This window comes from Physella acuta, unplaced genomic scaffold, assembly GCF_028476545.2.
Source record: "Physella acuta isolate Inbredline_101_S28 unplaced genomic scaffold, ASM2847654v3 ptg000016l, whole genome shotgun sequence".
In the NCBI taxonomy this organism is placed as follows: Eukaryota; Metazoa; Mollusca; class Gastropoda; family Physidae; genus Physella; species Physella acuta.
Genome location: NW_026731536.1, coordinates 59,836 through 79,202, shown reverse-complemented (window position 1 = coordinate 79,202; position 19,367 = coordinate 59,836). Strand labels below are relative to the sequence as shown.

The following is a 19,367-nucleotide window of genomic DNA, read 5'->3' as shown; positions in this document are numbered from 1 at the left end:
TAGATAAAAAATCTGAATTATAAAGTTCAAACAATAAAATCAACCAACAACCATTTTTTTGTGATAAAAAAGTGAATTCAGTACAATAAAGTTTTTTATTTACAAACAATGCTATTTTATTTTCTTTATTACAAATGGAGTATGGGATATATGTATACAAGAATACAAAAGTAAATAGCTAACTGAGGACATGAAAAGACCAATACATGTAAGCCTTAACTATACAACTAAAATGTAACTAAAATGGCTAATTCATCATTTTTGGCTGTTGTAAAATACAGACTACAGCTTCAATATTCTAATTATATTTACATCCACAGCATGAACAAACATGTTTTTTTTTTTTAAATTGTGTATGTGTACAACCAAAAATTAATTAAAAAATAAATCCATAAAGTAATAATAATAAAAAATACAACACAACCTTGGAATGATTAGAGAGGTTCAGAAGCACAAACGTTTCAAGTAGTTTGGTAGTTTTTCACAGTTTTTACTTTTAATGGTAAGAGTAAAGGAATAAAAAGAAAAATTTCAAAAACTTCACAACACAATTTTAAAATCTTAATACAAAAAAAGCCTAAAAAATAAAGTAGTAGAAATTCATTATTATTGTTCTTAACTTTAATATAGGGAAAATCTGAACACTGTAATTTCAGCTTTTTATGGTTGAGATGCTTATACTGTTATAATTTTCATAGCTAAAGGCTTATTGTGCCACATTGCAATCAAAAAGATGATTTATAAGCATTACACACATAATCAATGCTCACTTCATATGTGATTAGATGTGTTATGATTTATGAGCATAACATACACATCATCTATGCTAACTTTATATATAATTAGATGATTCTGTGTTATGATTTATAAACATAACATAATCAAGGCTAACATTATATACAGTTAGATGATTCTGTGTTTGCATAATAGTCGTGCTGCACTGTGGATAGACATTAAGAATTAAAGTCACTTTGAGGGAAATAAATCTTGCGACTGGTGCTTCTAAAGATAGCTGTTCCATACTTTTAGACATTCAAATCTTTCTAGGGCACACAGACGCAAGAACTCCTTAATAAAAATTACATTTAAAAAAGCTCCTCGTTTTGTTACATCAAGTGTTTTACAGAAATGACAAAAGGATTGTACTTACAATGCTAAAAATAAAGTGTAAAAAGTATTTTCAGAAATTGTTACATAAAATTTTGGATAAATCATAAAAATAATTAAGCAAGGCTATCAAGAAACATCTTTAAGTTGAGATTTCAATAATTAATTAGCATTTAGATGACATTAGATAACTGGATATAACTTATATCCTCAACCAGTTTTAATCGTAAGATCTTCCACAAATGAATAAAATGTGATGATTTTTAAAAAACTAATTCCTAGAACAGAAATACATTTTTTTATTGAGGTTGAGGTCTACGATTGGCCGCCCGTTGTTTGTCGAATCGAGCTTCCATTTCATCAAGAACACGAGGTGTGTATCTGACAACTAGTTTGACTGTACCTAAAGATGAACAAGTAATAAAATAATATATGGCTCAGTAATTTATTTTTAAATCAACGGAAAATAGTAGACGTATGAGGCTTACTGCTTTAGGGGTAGGAGGTGTGTGAATAAAATGTGAAATGACGAGATTTTTATAATTTTTGGTGTCTGTAGGAAATTAAATTTTAACTTTTTTGAATATGTTTACTATGACCTACCATGAGCAATTTTAAGCAACTCAACAGCTTTTTCATGATATTCCCCTTCGACAGACTGAAAAAAATAAATTATTTTAATCTCACTCAATTGTAATAAGTAATTTAAAAATATTTGACGAAATATGAAAACTTATAGCAATTAGAAAGAAAGAAAAAATTGAGCATAACTGGACCTTTAACAGTTTTATTTGTGTTCAAACTATTGTAAAAATCTTACCACTCCATTGACTGATAAAAGCTGGTCGCCCCTCTTCAAGCCGCCATGTCTGTCTGCCACACCCCCAGGAATGATACGTGAGATGTATATGGGCGAGTTCTGCTCCTTCCCACCCATAACGTTAAACCCTAGACCCTCTTCTGTTTTAGGTAGTTCAACAACTCTGGGGTGGGCGTGACCCTCACTGGCAGCAAACGCAGCGACAGTTGCCTGAAACAGCACAATAGTTTTTTTAGAAGGTTTGAAGAAAATATCATGGAGCTGTTCTTTGCCACATTGGATTTTGTATTATAACCAGAGTAAGACGTAGTAAGATTAATTGTATAATGTCTAGACTTTAATTCAAATTAAGACTACTAATTTGTGTAGAACACACAACAAAAATGACAAAAACTTAAAGAAAACTTTGCCACAGGATTAAGCATTGCTGAAAATGCTAATGTACTGTAACAATATGCTTTAATTGTAATATAAAAACCAACTGACCTTAGCTGTGGCATTAGCTCTAACGTCAGCACTACCACTTATGTCCACAGTTTCATACACATTTTCATACACTTCCCGCACAGCGTGAAGGAAGTCACTCTGTAAAACTCTTTGCAGTGCTTGAAGCTTAGCAGCAGGGAACTCTCCAGCTACACAGAGTTTGAAAAAAAAAAAGAAGCAAGCTTATAAAATATTTCTAAAAAGCAATGAAGCTGCCTCACAAAGGCAGGTTTACAAAATTATAATTACAAATTCAGTATTTAAAATAACATCATTTCATCCCCAAATTTTTGCTGACTTAAATACTGAAAACTTTGTTAAAAGAATTCAGTCGGAGTGTAAAATGTGAGTCTTTTATTGATTCTTTAAATTTAAGCCTTAATAATATATTCACTTTCATAAAAATTAAACTTAATTTGGTATTAAAAAAATAGTTTAATTTTAAACTAGAAACCAAAGTGAAAGGAAAAACAATATAAGGAACTTACTTCTCTGGAGTAAATCTAACAGTTCAATTGCACGATTGATATCTGTGAAAAATAGTTGACAGAATAAATAAATGAAGACCAAAACAGTGTCCCAAATAAAAATGCTATAATAAATTTTAATGGGAGTGCACTCTAAAAAAAAGAGATTCATTGCATGCTTGCATAGTTAGTACTAGTAGCAGAATGTACTTGCAACATCAATTAAACTGCTTTTTTCAAACCTTACTGACTTAATGTAGAAGGATGTACATTGTGGCAAACATTGTTACAAACATTAAAATATACAAACAAAACATGTACGGTCTAATTAGGTGTCATTCCCTGTCACAATTAATCCAGAAAGACCAATGTGTATTTTGTTGCATACACATACAGGCTAAAAAGTTTTTAAATTAAATAGGCCTATATGTTAGTATTTAATAACCAAGAGTTTTTCTTATTAAACTTAATTTTAAGAAAGAAGACATAACAATTCTTATAATTTCAAACAAATTATAAAAATGTGCACATAGGAGGTCCTGTACAACACTCCTCTCCATCCCACCCCATTACCAATCAGAATCACAGAGCAGCCTCTATCATTTATTTCATATTTTGTAATATAATGCTTTCACTTTAATTATACTATAATGAACTACACAATAATACAATACAAATAATAGGCATTGGGGTGGGAATAATACTCCCAGTTGATTGAGAATATTCTGTATACCTTTCCCAAACCCAGACCACTTTTCAGACTGATCATTTCTAATAGGAGAATGGTCAGGTAAAGTCTGACATTATAAATACAATCAGAGAGAATTTTTGTACGAAGTGACTAAGCGTCTCGCAAAGCCTGGCCCCTAAAGAATATACTACGCGTCTCGCAGGTTTGATTTGCCATCTTGTAATTGAAATGCTTATTTTTAACTTTCTATCACATCCGCTGTGGTTGAGTCAACAGTGTGCCGTCTGAAGTTTATAGACCCGGAGTCCAGAGTTCGAACCCGGGGTTAGCTCGGCCGGTACTAGTTTTTTTTTTTTACATTTTTTTTTCATATTGAAAATATGACGTAGACTATGATTCTTTTTTTTAAAATAAAATCTCCAAACATCGTCACTGTCGTGATTGCTGTCTTGCCTAACGTTTACTATCGCATGAGTGGAAAATCCCACCACGGCCCACGGTCGGCGGGGTCACTGTGTTCAGCAGGCCTAAAGCATACGTCATAGACGTTCAAACGAGATCGTCTGTCTTCACTTCTCTCTTCCTCCCACCCCCTTCCCCCTCAAGCAAATTGAATTTTTGTTCACGTAGGATAAATATTATAAAGATTATTATAAAGATTAAGCGTAACGCGGAGCGAACTGCGCAAAGGCGGCCTTACGCGTAACGCAGAGCGAATGCGCAAATGCGACCATTTTTGTAATGCAGATATATAGATCTAGCTTGAATGCCTCCTACAACCAGATAGATCTAGCTTTTAGGTTGGAATTACCAATGTGTTGTCTGGAATGAAAATTATGTATTATGTAGGCCTATAGTATAGCCTAATGAAAATGGGTGTGTTAGATTAAGGTTGTTAGTGAAATGCTGTTAGTGGTATTGGGTTGGGTCACCATCAGGTTGTTAAGATTCCATTAATTAAATATGGCATCATTGGACACTCAACTGGTATAGCACATATCATAGGTCCAAATTTACTAATGACAATGAAAATTTAATGTTAGGCCACTTTGGGTTTTTACATTTTTAGGAATTATCATTAGGGCCTAATTTTTCTTTTAAAAATCTAAATAGTAAATTTGTCTGCTAGTCAACAACTAAGATCTACAGAAAAACAGTGATTTAGTAAGATAGCTGGATCATTGTGACTTGGACGATTACAATGAGAAGAGAAAAATAACTGAGTCAGTGGAGTGAGTCTGTCAGTCAAGTCAATGTCACTATCGATTCGTGGTAACGTATGTAGTATTACTATGTATCGTTGTTTTCACTGAGTAATTTGAGTAATAATAGAATCTATCTTAGTATCTACTAGATCTCTATCTTATCTATTAGATCTAGTCTAGAATCTATCTAGATCTAGATTCTATCTAGATTTCTAGTTCTAGATCTAGTGTCAGTGTTGTCGGGTTGAGGACGTTGTCGTTGTGTACCGTCATGTAAATGTCGGGTGTGGGGAAATTGCGAGACGCGAAAAGCGAAATGGCGAGGCGGGAAAATGCGAGAAGGGCGCGAAAACGGTCGGTCACGTGACTTTTTTGTCTCGCATTTTACCACAAGGCGATACTTACGCTGGGTGGTGTTTTCAGTGGTATTTGGTCCAGACTTCAAAGACGTTTCGTTTACATTGTTAAAACTTACGATTTTTCCGTCGCTAGACATACTGATGATTTGTCAACTCCCCCCATCTTTTGTGTCGACTTAGAATACCACCTTGTTCGAAACCGACGGAAATACCGCCGACGATAGATCAACTTCTGTCTTTTGTGTGGAACGCCGAGGCCGCCTGATTTACCGTCTTTGAAGATCGCCGTGCCCGGATCCGCTGCCGCCGCAAACATATTTTCTATTGTTGCATAGAAATTTTGTATTATAGCCGCCGCCTACGATTTTTTTCTAGCTTTTTTACCATATAAATCTAAGCACAAGGAAATGCCTACATCATTTGGATACAACTATTCTGGAGGTTTTGGTGGTGGTGTTATTTGGGGTCTTCCATAAATGACTTTTTGCAAGTACAAAAATCCATAAATAGATGTTGCAAAATATCTCACCTGCTGACAAGATTATACCAATTCACAATGACACAGCTCACGTTTGTATAAACATGAGCAGAGTTTCTTCCAGAGTTTCTTCGAAAAAATTTTACCGCCCCCCCCCCGAACGAAATGAAATCTATACAATTTATATAGAAAATATATACTTTTAACAGTGTCCGCCCCCCCCCCCCCCCCGAAGAAAGTCTACCGCCCCCCGGAGAAAAAAGTCTGGAAGAAATACTGAACATGAGCGGGCTAGATTTTTAAATTAATGCCGACTGAGACGGGATTTTCCTCTCGCTAACAAGAGCGGGCGATGACAGTAGCACAGCAACGATGTTAGGATTTTTAAATAGATAGATCTAGATCAGTGGCGTAGCGAGGTCGGGTGTCACCCGGTGCGGCACTTAATGGTGTCACCCCCCCCCCCCCCAAAGGCATAGAGACCCTTCCCAGGGACAAACTTTCAAATTTTCGATTTGCACCCCCCCCTCAAACTTTCGATTTGCACCCCCCCCCCTCGAGTTTTCGACTTGCACCCCCCCCTCAAACTTTCGATTTGCACCCCCCCCCCCCTCGAGTTTTCGATTTGCACCCCCCCCCCCCCCTCAAACTTTCGATTTGCACCCCCCCTCGAGTTTTTCTCTATATATTTTCCTATTTTTTGCCTTGGTGTCACCCCCCTAAATGGTGTCACCCGGTGCGGTCCGCACCCCCCGCCCCCCCCCTCGCTACGCCCCTGATCTAGATATAGATCTATCTATCTTCTTAGTATCTAGATAAAAAAATAAAAACATACAACACTCGTGTTAAAGGGTATGGCTAAATGCTTGTTTATTTAAAAAAAAAAATTAAATAAATAAAGATGGAAAAAAAAGAAAAAAACTTTTTTCGCAAAAAGTGTCTCGCTATTTACCCTTAATTCCGCAGGTATGTCTCGCATTACCTTCTCGCATTTTCCCGCCTCGCCATTTCGCTTTTCGCGTCTCGCAATTTCCCCACACCCGTAAATGTCAGCCCCCAAATGACAAGTTCTACATTGAACTAGCCGGCATCCGAGATACAACTGGATCTTATACTAACAACATTTAGTATAGCACTAATGAAACACAAATAAGAGTAGTGAAAGTGGTAAATCCGTACCTTTTTCAAGAGTAAGGGGTTCGGATAAAGCTGCCATCTTGTTGGTTTTCGTATGCTTGTTTTTCTGCAGTATTTCCGGGTTCTAGAATAACTACAGTAGTTTCCCTTGCATTAAATTTAGGCCTAACAGGCCAGATTTTGGAAACAAGTTCATCTAAAATATGGATTCATAAATTTTACTGTATAACGAGGACTGGATTCATTTTGGTTTTCTTTACGTAATGTTAACTTTGCCTTCTGTTATAAAATTAACATGCTTTCGTAAACTTTGTAATGCTTATTTTATTTTTTGTAATTTGTGTTATAAACTAACTGGAATGTAAGTGAAATGTTTTCCAACATTTTATTTTACAATTTTTAGTCAGTTTTAGTGTTTTTCCACACATTTTAAATTGCAGGTGACATCTTACTAACTGGAGTATAATAATTATAATAACTGTTTTCTTTAAATATAAAGAAGTAGGCTAACAATATTAGTGAAGAACATAAAATTTAAAAAAAAAAAATAAGAAAACAACACAGATTATAGGTATTGTTTTTTTTTTAATAAATACAATATGTTACACTTGGTTGAACAACACAACAATCACAGTTCAACTTAAAAAATGAGAAACTATATTTTTCTTTTATGTGAAAGCTATTCAAGAGTTGCTATATAACCCAGTTCTATCAGTTTTAAGTTGTGCCACATATGAGGCTAGATTACGAGAAATACAAGTACTGAATTAAGGCCACCAAAAATGGTACATATACTTGTGTTTGCAAAGCAACACCCTCACCAGGAAAAAAAGCAAGGGATAAAATAAAAAAATAGATCTAAATACTGAAAATTACGGGCTCTTTATGAATGTACCATGTTACAAGATACTGTATATCTGAAGTTATTTAAATAATTTGCAATGCTTTGAAATATTTCAAACTAAAAAAAAAAAACTATAAAAATACAAGTCACAACTGAGTAAACAGAAGCCAGAGTATAGAACCAATATACATTTGCTGTGACTCTTGCCCGAGTGAACAAGCAATTGCACAGAGAAGAACAGATGAGAAGCAGGGTTCAAACAAGCAGGGTGCTCAATGTCACATGTTCTACATAGCTGTGTTAACAGTGCTGCTATGTATATGGAGTTTGGTAACAACAATCTAGGGATAATCATCAGCAACAAGTTATCTATGACTAGTTTTTTAATGCATCTAAGCAAGTCTTAATTTTCAACTTTTAGATTTTAAAATTAACTTAAAATTAAATTTAAAATTCTTTTGCTTTTTTTTTTTCAATTTTTTTGTTAAAAAATTAAAGAAGCTAGCTACGGAAATTCTCACTTCATTAGTTCAAATTTTTGATTTTTAAAGAAAAATGGCTTTCTAATGGTAAACTAGACTTATAACTCAGCAAATCAACAACTACAAGAAACCCCTCATTGTTTTTGTTTTCAAAATTGGCTAACTTATATTTACTTGTACAATCAAAATCAAGTTAGAAATTAAAGTAATGCCAAGTTAATCATTAGGATTAACTGTTTGCACTTGGTGCACAAATTAGGGTTAGCCTGTAGTGTTAATGACCATCTGAGCAACAAAAGCATGCAACTGGAACATTCCATTCTTGAGTCATCTAATATTTTGTTTATGCATGAAAAAAAGTATCAAACTAATGAAAAATGTGAATCGTACATTTCCCAGTATTTTTAAGGAAAAAAACATGTTATAAAATTGAATACTTTTGTACAGTGATACATTAGAATCAAATATTTTTTACAATAGTGATATTATTTAAAAACCTGAATGAAACAAAGTCTAAATGTTGAAAAAAAAAGATAAAAACACTGACCATGTGGCTGTCTCATTATTACACTTAATGTTAACAAGATTTCTGTGGTCAAAAATCATATATGCAGAAACTATTTTTTGTTATAAAAAAATCGATTCCCATCCCCATTAAAATGTTAGCGACTACTAAACCAAAATCTAAAAAGAAATTAAACAGATTTACTGTATCCCAATATTGCACTATAGAAAAACTCTTGAAGGCACCTCGGTCTGAATCTTGATCCCATTGAGTGTAATATTAATGAGACTTAGCAAAGCCATGAATACATGACTTAAAATAAATACAGACATCCGAGGTAAAACCACCACCACCATTAAGCAAGTCACATTCTCTTCTCACACATTCAAACATATTTGGCTGTTTTTAAATGGTGCACTTAAACTTTGCAAGTCTTTCAAAGCAAACTCACATAATCATATCCTATTTAACACATCCATTCATCTAACAAAGTTCAATCTCTCAATATTTCTTTTAACACTTCTCTTTTATAAAGATTCTTCCAATGAGAAAGAATAATAATCTATATCCAAAGTTTACAGACATGCTCAAATTGTTGATGGTCTATTTACATAAATGATGGTTCTTAAGCAATAATTACATGAGTTGTATTTTTTTGTATCAACAAATTTAGCTTAAATTCAATGAAAATAAAGCCAATTAGTCTTGATTAAAAATGAAATGCCTTAAAAATATACCTGAAAAAAAATTCAAATAGAAATTTAACTTAGCCAATATTTTAAGAAAATCAGACTAAACAGAGAATTCTAATATTTTTCCTGCAAACTTGTCTGTTAAGTTTCTTAACTAATTTAAATGAACTTATTCTAAACAAAAATTATTTATTGTGCAATCAAGTTAAAACTAAGATTCGGATGGTCATATTATATTTTATGAAACACCCACATTTGTTTCATAATGCACAGTTTAAGAGATAACCATAAACGAAAGTATTGAATGAAATATAAAAACTGCTAAAGTGCAAGCAAATCGCTTAATTTTAAATTTTACAGTGTTACTGAGATTTAAATAATAGGTTGTTAAATTAGATCCCATTTCTTCATGTTAATCTTCTTGGTAAAATGTATATACTATAGACCCAGAAGAACAAAATGTCAACAAGAAATTATTTTAAAATTTACTAGCTTAAAAAATAACTGGTGATAAGTTGTTTTTTCTACTTGGGCTAGGAAATGTGTTTTTATTTAGATGTATGGCATAAACAATATTTAGAGTGTTTATTAAAAAAATCCAACTACAGCTTATACACTGATGCAGGTTATTAATAAAGATCCTTAAGCAGCATGCTGGTTATAACTATACCCAGTCTGTTAAACATGGCTAACACATTCAATATTGCTCGCTCCATAACAAGAAAAACTTTTTCTAATCTAAAAGTGGGTTATAACAAAGATAAGCTCAAAACTAGAACAGGTGAAATAAATAATATTGGTCTTATGATAAAAACAGCCATTCAGACATCAGATTTTAAAAATTAAAACTGGAGAGGAAAAAACGTGCTCTCAAAAAACATGTTATTTTATAAAATGATTTGGGTAAATTTTTTATACAATAGATCAGCACCAAATTTCTTGAAAACAGAGTGATTTGTAACTGCACTAGTAATCTTTTTTAAAAGCATTTTCTTATTTCCATTTCTTTTTAGATCAAGGATTTCCAAAAGTTCTAGCTAACAAAACTTTCTGAAGTCTCTTAACTCAAGTTATGTTTTACTAGTTCCTTTATGTACAAGTAAGCAAACTGAACAACAAAACATCAGCTTAAATTTAAGCTAAAAACATAATCACATTTTAAAACATTTGCTGAAAGATGACAAAAACAATTGTTTTCTTTCTCTAAAATAACTAGTATGGTCTGAAAAGCAAAATAAAGGTTGAATCAATTTGATTGCTATACTCTATCAGAATCAAGGAGTAGCTGCTACACAATTTACATAAACATAAATATTAAAGGTAGCCTTTGATACTTTAATCACATACCATCATACTGATTTTAGTCGAAGGGAAATTTTTGTTATACTTAGAAACAAATCAATGAGCCATTATCTGATGTTGACCAAACTCTACAGGTAGAAGCAATATGACAAGGTGAATATGACAAGAGAATGATGAGTCAATTTTAGAGCTACATTCTGGAGCTAAAAACAGGTAACAAAGGCAAGAGATTTCCACGGGCAGATCTTTCTACCTGTCACAGATGGTAATAGTGACATTGATGCCCAAATTCCCGTGATCTGCAAAGAGCTGTGCAATGTTTGTGTCAAACACCAGACAATCACTGCTTGCAATGGCGGACTGTATGCCATCATGAATACTACGGGGGGCAGCTTCCCATGTCAGTCTTCGCCTGTGGCCATTAAGTTCTAACCTGCAACATAAAGATAAATATGACTTTACTACCAACGACTTTTTTTTAAATTTCAAATTTAATACTTAGAGTGAGTACATATATATGGTTGTATTTATGTATGTGTGTTTAAAACTTGTGTAAATTAACACTTAAATTAACACTTTATATATTATATTATATTATATCATATCATATCATATCATATCATATATATATATATATATATATATATATATATATATATATATATATATACATATATATATATATATATACACATATATATATATATACACACACTGGAAATTGGTAGACACAAAACTTAGAAGGCTAAAACATTTCTTCGTTTAAAGTTTTTAAAAATTTCATGTCGAACCATATATATAAAATACTTAAAAATCTGATGGGACCACATTATTAGCTTGTCCAAACAGATGTTACACGTAAACAGAAATTCCACTGTTATTTATTTTAAAAATTTACAAATACAAGGTTCATGAACCCAAGTTAAAAAAAAAATTCAGCACTTAACCCAGGAACTTTTATAAGAAACTAAATTTCAGGACCTTTCAATTTTTAAAAACCATTTTTACTATTGGGCTACACTGGTTTTAAAGTGACTCTTGAAATTCAATCGCTCCAAAACAATAATGAAAGTAAAAGTCTTAGAACTGTTGCAAAGTTACAGGAAGATGTTATCTTTGAACAACATTATGTCTGAAAATAATTATATCTATGATTGAGTATTTAGATATGTGCACTTGATATTTAAAATTGTCTTAGTATTATTTTTAATTTTCTTCTGACCACACAATGAAAGAACCCTATTAATTATATGTAGAACTGAATAACTTATAATATCTGTGATACTGGTTCAATATTATGAAATAGACTACTCATTCTGTTAACCATGGTACAATTTAGATTTTTAAAATCCTAATTTTTAAATTAATTTAATTCCTGATCTGATTATCTTTATTTTAAAATTTCAAAAATATACTTTACAAAGAACAAAAATAAATAACACAAAATTGACAGCACAATTCATAGTTAATAAAATACTTCATTTAAAAATTGCAGTAATTTTAAAACAACAACCAAATAAACTTCATTAATACACAAATACTCTTAGTCATCAAAGAGCCTAAATATTACCTGTAAATAAAGTTTTCAGCTTGTTTTCTGGTACCTATGAGTTGGACAATAGCATAGAACATTTGAAGGCCATCTATCTTCTCCTGTTTTTCAAGAACTAACATAAAATTGTGACCAAAACAAGATTGCATCATAACCCAGTCTACAGCTCCAGGAAGATTGATATCTGTTGCCAGAAAGACTATATCTTCACCTTAAATGAAAAAAGTATAGACATTTTTTAAATCTCATAATTAAGAAATATGGTGCAAATTAAGTAATTAAATGAGTTGACACTTATTGCTTACAGCATTAGTCAATAAGATAATGTCTAATTATACTAAGAACAGATATACATCTTAATCTGTAAATAAAAAAGAAACAAAGAGCCATCCAAAAAATTGAAACATACAGAAAAATAATAAAACCTTATCTGACAGAAGTCACTTAAAACCACAGGAGCTAATGAAGGAGTGTTTGTTAACTAAGTCTAAGTAATATATTTGTTAAATGTGATTTTCATGAAGTTAATAGTAATAAAATACACTTAATAGTACACATTTTTATTGTACTAATGTACTATTATCCTGGTGAGGTATTTAAAAAATAGATAAACATGAAATAAACTTTGATTTTTACCTTGTAATGTGGTGATGCTCTTATGTGATTGCATGAGATGGGGCATGACCTGTTCTAATGAACCCTGCCACTTGCAAGATGCTCCAGGACATGGACAGGTGTATGGTCTAAAAATCATTACAGATAAAGTAAGTATTAAAAAACATAGATATTAACAGCTAAGCTAAATGTATATTAAATTTCAAGGAAAGTTAGCGATTAAAAGGCACTACCTGTGTTCACAAGTGTCTTCATGTTCACTTTTTTCTGTGTGTAGCAATGTTGACTGGCACCCATTATTTGAGTAGCGACATGGGAACAAGACAGATGCTGCTACTTTTTCCATTGCCAAATTGCGAATATTACCTACAAAGTTAATAAAAGCCTATGTTAACTGCAGTAAACTTAGCTAAGCTCAAATAAAATAACTACATCATGGATCAAATTTTGGATCAAATTTTAGAAGATAAAAAGATGCAATCTCTAGGTAAAAAAGAAGTTACTTGTCAAGAGGCACTTTTGCTAAAAGCTATAAAGAATGTTTTAAATTATTTATAATTTCCTCAGCTCTCTTACCTAATGGACCTCTACATGTTGGACACATGGTCAACTTTTGCCGACATGACTGACATACTATGTGACCACTCTGGCACTGCATGATGGGAGGTAATGCATAATCAAAGCACACTGGGCACTCAAAGTAACTAGCAAGGTCAGAGTTACCATTATTTGGGCCTGCCCCTGGAATATATTATATGATAATTATAAATAAAACAATTAAAATAAAAAAAAAACTGAATCGAAGCAGTGATTTAGCTCGAGTTATTTTTTAAATAAATTACTTACAAACAGGGTCTGATGTCTGCATAGGAAGTGCTGTGTTAGGCATTGCTGGTACTTGAAGAGTCCTCCCCTTAGGCCCTGGTGCCGTCTGTCGACTCATGCTAAATTACACGCTTATTATTTAGTAAGCCACTGAAAAATTGTAATAGAAAATGGTTATTACAGTTGCCCTAGAATTCAGGAAAATAAAAAGACTTGTAAAATATGCAATCCAAGGCATCGGCTGACAAAACTCAAAGTTTGTATGACTTTTCTACAGATCCAATATCTAATCTAAAATCTAGATCTTCTAGACTAGAGATAGATCTAGAATCTAGACTAGATCTAGCTATAAATCTAGATCTAGATCACTTTTACTTTTAGAAACAAGATCTAGAATCTAGTCTAGATCTAGATCTGGAATCTAGATTTACTAGATCTAGATTAGAATTTCTAGATTCTAAAATAAAAATAAATAAAAATAAATTCTTAATTCTAGCCTACTGGTAACTCTACTGCTTATTTATTGCAACACTGTTGCCAACGGTTTATCTACATCTAGATATATATTTCTACTAGAATCTAGTTACTCTAGAGATCTTACTAACAGACCTACAATTAAAATAAAGAAAAAAAGATAAACAAGAAATAAACTCGTTAATGTTACACACACTGACTCGTTTCATGAAAAAAAGTGTTGGACTAGTCTGCCTAAACAGAAGATATTTTCAAAATACATTAACAGTATCGCTTGTAGTGTAATTAATGTTATTTTGGATGCTAAACATCACTACAAATTAGCCATTTGAAAGAATGTAAGACCTTACACTTTTAATTTCTTTCATTCAAACACATCAATGTAAATCTGCTTCAAAGATCTCTAGTTCTACGACCCTTAAACAACACTTGCTTCCTACGTCATTTTAGTAGAAGCGGAAGCTCCCTCTATCGCTGACCTTTGGTGATTATAAAAATGTATGAAACATTATTTAGGCCTAGTTTACAATAGAAATAGACTTCCAAAGATAGAATCTTTACCGCGTCTTGTATCATTCAGTTTTCCATCATTTAGACCTTAGGCCTAATCATTAATTATATATATAAGTGGCAAAAATAAATTTTTGTAAAGATTAATACTATAGTTGAAACGCATTTGTTGTTTCGAAACAAATACAATTTATTATAGATCTAGATCTAGATCTACATCTAAAGTATTGTAAAGCAATGAGAATGAGATCCGCTGCGCTGCCTTTTATTTTTATTTTTGGATATAAAATTAATTAAACAAACAAAAATATTTAAAATCTAGGCTGGATTATATTAAAATGTTTGTATATGTGCCTAAAATACACACATACATTTTTGTTAACAAAAAATAAATAACAAATTGTTACTCGGGGTTGTTGCCTTCAATAAAACAACATCGAAGAAAAACAAAGTATACAAATTATAAAACCTATCGTACATGAACTGGTCTTCATAATATTAGATGAAAGAGGTGTAAATAGATAGAGAAGCGTTACTGAGGATTACAAAAAGAACTATTTCAATAATAATTTGGTGCAATCAGATTACTTTATAACCTATTTAGCCTAGGACTAGATAAATGAAATAACGGGGGGAGGGGGGGGGGGGGGGGTGGGGGGCGCTGAACGGAAAAAAGTCACAGGAAAAAAACAGAAAAAAAGTCACAGTTTTCGCTAAGAAAAAAAGTCACAGAAAAAAAGCCACAGTGGAAAAATTTTATCGGAAAAAAAGTCACAGAAAAAAAGTTACAAAAATCTTTTTAGAATTATATTTTAATTTATTTGTTAAGAATTGTAAAATTGTGTATGTTTATTGTTGTGGGTTGTATTTTTTGAAAGCATAAACTATTTATAGACGTTAAAAGCATTATGGTTTATAACAATTATTGTAAGTAAAAATACTCTAAGATGATTTACACAACAATCTCAACTTTTGTTACGAATTTAGTTAAATACGCGGTAGAAAAGTTAATTATAAAAGAGATTTAGGCACATCGTGTTTTGCTTATGTTTTACCGTAGACTATTCTCTGGTCGGCCTCTCCTCAGTAGGTATAGTCCGAAAATATCTTGCTTTGTTGACGTTTTGAGTCAATGATAGCCTTTGAGACCTTGTCGGCTTTCTTTTTTTTATCCTAAGTTTTGTTATGTAATGAGCGTGCTAAATGTGGGCGGTAAACTAAACATAACTATTGTTGCGATGAGTTGAGGGCAGCAAGTCAGATGAACTTACCATTTCACGGTAATTTAATGTTGATATTAAAAAAAAAAAACACGATGAACACCGTGGACTTTGGGGCATTCTATTAAATGCTATTAATCTTATGTTTAACATAATTACAATCTACATTCTGCATACTAAATAGTTTTAGATGAATTTAAAAAATTACCATGCGTATACAACCTACACACATTACATTTAATTAATCCTAAGTTAATTTGCACTCTCTAAATATAACAAATTTCATGCAAATATAAATGTGTGACTTTTTTCCTGTGACTTTTTTTCCCTGTTTTTTCCCTGTGACTTTTCCCCCTACAATCGGGTGGGGGGGGGGGTCTAATAAAATTAAAATCTCAACCTCATCCAAATAAATAATACTTTCGAAATACAGTGTCCACATACATGCAGTAGCGGGTGAAAGTATTTAGTGTTTTACAACCAAATAAAAAATCTAAATTATTTACTGTCCAAATGATGTCTTAATTTTTTTAAAAGCAGGAAGATAGTGATGACAGCAAGCTGAAACTGCTTAATTCTTAAAGTGACACCACTATACATTCATACATACAAATATAACATACATAGAAAGTCTAGTTAGTAACAATAAACATACAAGCGTAGGCCCATAGAGAATCTATGCCATTTGCAACATTCAAGGTCTACTATACTCGCTCATTGGATATGAATATTAGGCCATTTAGTGATTTACGACAATAGTATTTGACTAATACTAATAGGCTAACAGCAGATTGTAAAAGATTCGGAATTCACAGATCTTTTTAATTGTCTAGGAAGAAATTAATCAAGATCAAATAAACCTGATTTTTTTTAAAAATCGAGCATTAGTAACGGGTTGCACTCTTGTTTTTGGAATATTTGTACCTCTTTCGACCTCAAACAAGGGGACTAACTGTGAGAAAAACATATTGTAAACAGTCATCCGCAATCAGCGTAAAGATCCACTGAAGAGACGAAAGAAGGCAAAATACGACTTAATAAAAACCCAGTGTAATTTTAAATAGAAATCTAGAACTTTTTTATTAATTTCAAGGTTCAAATTTGTTTTCTAATTAGATACTTCTCTGTACTAGATCTACTGTGTAGGTTTGTCGTAGATTTTTTTTAAATTGAATGAAAATGAGAAAGTTATGAAGTTGATTGATGAGTTTGTTGAACTTGATAACTTGATTGATTGTGTCATGTCATTGTGTTTACAGTTTACAGTGTTTTTTTTAATGTTTAGATCTAGATTTCTATCTAGATCTACTTTTGTTTTTGTGAGGCTTTGAACTTTGAGGTATTCTTAATCTTATCTAGATCTAGATTCTACTTACTACTACTTTAGTTTTAGGGTTCTGTAGTCTGTACAGTTAAATTTTGGATCTTACTTCTTGAAATATGTAGAGGGGTTGGAAGCAGGGGTTGTAACTGAAATATAGAAATATTAACAGAAAGTGATATTTCAACGCCAGGGGTAGACAAAGGTACAAAAAATAGTCCAAGTAAAGACAAGCAGTCAGAAACCAACTGGATCTGAACCTACCATTCCACACGGTACCTATTCACCTTCGCCTTCCATGCATCAAGTCAGATGTGTAACCGCTTCTGCCAATCAGCCCTGATGCCAGGGATGGTGTGGCCTAGTTGTATAGAACTAGACTCCGAATCCGGGTTCAAATCAGTGGAATGTCCCTGGGTCGACCCAACTCTGATGGGTACCTAACTTACATTAAGGAAACAAAGGTGGCTGGGCATTGTGCTGACCACATTATCCCTTCATATGCTGAGGCCAATGAATCAGATAAACTCTATTTCATCTGCCCCATGTGTCTTGGGCACCAATCGGGATTAACTCAATCCGTCCCATGAGCCGCGAGATGCGGCTTGAGCCAGCTTCACCGTAGGCCCGCGAGCCGCAAGGTGCGGCTCGACACCGCAAGTGTTTGTTTCTTTAACATGTCATTTAACATGTAAAAAACCTACATTTCTTAACATAACTCACAATTATCTTCATATACTACTAGAGAAATTTAATTTCTATTCATTTTGATGTATAATACATAAATCTGGTTAAAAAACATAGGAGCTATAAATGTTTAAGTAGGTGAGGGATGTGTAAAAAAAATTGGGTCACGGAAATAATGAGGTCAGGAGATGGAAACGGCTCTGGTATAGAAAGAGTTAAGAAGAAGAAGAGAAGATATGTATTAGATTAAAGTGAAAAAAAGTAAATATTTTTTAAAGCCTATGCTCTGTCCGTATGCTGTCAATAGTCATAAATTGTCTGAGACAAAGGGGTCGGCGTGGTCGAGTCGGTAAAGCTCATGTTTGCTAAACCGAAAAGTCTCGAGTTCGAACCCTCGGGCAGATGAGGTGGTTAGCTGGGGACAGCCACTCTTCTAGGAGAGACAACTCCAAAATCAAACAACTGCTGCCTTGTAGTTTGTTCTTGGTTGGACAAAGGCTATGGAAGCAAATCCAAAAAGAAAAGCAGGCTGAAATCGGAGTCAGTGGCCTCAATGGCGCATAACCAGTTGACACGAATTCCTTAATTGTGATGGAAGCATGGTCAAGTCAGCAAAAGCTTATGGTTGATAAATTCGAAAAAAAAAGTCTCGAGTTTAAACCCTCTGGCAGATACTGCTCGATCCCTCCCAACACTAAAATTAAGAACGAAGAAGAAGAAGTCTGAGACAAGCACAATAAATAGATATTCATCCACCTCCTACAAACATGCACATTCACCAAAATTGATTTCTGTTAGACTCCTCACATGCGGACATGGTAAATGGATGACATAGACACACAACAAATATCTTTTGGACTCTGTTCCAAACAAAAATTCATTCATGTACTTGTGTTTTCAGGCTGTAACATCAAGACACCCAGAACTAAATTATTTACCTGATCAGTCTTGACCAAGGAAATGTCCAATCCAGCTTTAAAGTCTAAGGTTAAACAGCTGTATAAAACGGTATGTTTTATTTTATATGGTGGAGGATGGGATTTAAATTTTAAATAATAGGCAATTAGAGATAGTAATATATTTACAAGGTACATCACCATTCTTTAAAATTTAAGAATCTACAGGCATGTTTATGGAGGGCATTTTTCCGTTAATTTATATTTTTCCAGGCACACATACCTTCTTCAAATGCACAAATATGTATGAAAATGTCAATTTACAGTTAAAACGATAAGGTTAATAAGATGTTAATGTATAATAATAAAAAATTATAAAAAATAAAATGAAAAATAAAATGAAAAATCAAGCTGAGTACGGTGCTCCACCCCCTAAATGAATCAATTTGAGAGAAGACCTTAAAATAGTATATTTTGGCATTGTATTATTAGTTTGCCAGAAGAAAAAAAAAAGTAACATTTTAAAAAGATTTTTGCATGTTTTCTGTAATATAGATCAAACTAGTAGCTTTAATTTTGAAGCTGACTATTCTCAAACCTCCGTAACATTTCCTTTTAGTATTTGGAGGGGTTGCTTTATTGACTCATGTCTTTTTTTTCATCAGTTCATTTCAATTTATGCTGATATTCCC

At 32.8% G+C, this 19,367-nt stretch overlaps 2 protein-coding genes across 2 annotated transcripts; both read right to left on the bottom strand.

Annotated features, from left to right (window-relative positions):
* Window positions 1–102: 102 nt before the first annotated feature.
* LOC131936789 (protein lin-7 homolog C) lies at window positions 103–6,907 on the bottom strand. Its single transcript, XM_059293866.1, has 6 exons — window positions 6,793–6,907; window positions 2,902–2,943; window positions 2,414–2,562; window positions 1,928–2,137; window positions 1,711–1,765; window positions 103–1,510 (listed from the first exon to the last, which is right to left on the bottom strand). The coding sequence occupies exons 1-6, from the start codon at window positions 6,827–6,829 to the stop codon at window positions 1,407–1,409; spliced, it is 597 nt and encodes a 198-aa protein (XP_059149849.1). The 5' UTR covers window positions 6,830–6,907; the 3' UTR covers window positions 103–1,406.
* Window positions 6,908–7,324: 417 nt separating this feature from the next.
* On the bottom strand, window positions 7,325–14,498 carry LOC131936774 (E3 ubiquitin-protein ligase SIAH1A). Its single transcript, XM_059293839.1, has 7 exons — window positions 14,392–14,498; window positions 13,589–13,717; window positions 13,319–13,483; window positions 12,976–13,108; window positions 12,764–12,870; window positions 12,146–12,338; window positions 7,325–11,008 (listed from the first exon to the last, which is right to left on the bottom strand). The coding sequence occupies exons 2-7, from the start codon at window positions 13,683–13,685 to the stop codon at window positions 10,825–10,827; spliced, it is 879 nt and encodes a 292-aa protein (XP_059149822.1). The 5' UTR covers window positions 13,686–13,717; window positions 14,392–14,498; the 3' UTR covers window positions 7,325–10,824.
* Window positions 14,499–19,367: the final 4,869 nt, after the last annotated feature.

What these genes read in the sequence shown, in the direction of transcription:
- LOC131936789 (XM_059293866.1), bottom strand. Translation starts at nt 6,829, where the DNA reads ATGGCAGCTTTATCCGAACCCCTTACTCTTGAAAAAG. An exon ending in GAGCTAATGCCACAGCTAAG is followed by an intron (nt 2,138 to 2,413) that starts GTCAGTTGGTTT and finishes GTGCTGTTTCAG; the next exon opens with GCAACTGTCGCTGCGTTTGC. An exon ending in GTTGCTTAAAATTGCTCATG is followed by an intron (nt 1,511 to 1,710) that starts GTAGGTCATAGT and finishes GTTCATCTTTAG; the next exon opens with GTACAGTCAAACTAGTTGTC.
- LOC131936774 (XM_059293839.1), bottom strand. Translation starts at nt 13,685, where the DNA reads ATGAGTCGACAGACGGCACCAGGGCCTAAGGGGAGGACTCTTCAAGTA. An exon ending in GCAGACATCAGACCCTGTTT is followed by an intron (nt 13,484 to 13,588) that starts GTAAGTAATTTA and finishes AATATATTCCAG; the next exon opens with GGGCAGGCCCAAATAATGGT. An exon ending in GAGCATCACCACATTACAAG is followed by an intron (nt 12,339 to 12,763) that starts GTAAAAATCAAA and finishes TTTTCATTTAAG; the next exon opens with GTGAAGATATAGTCTTTCTG.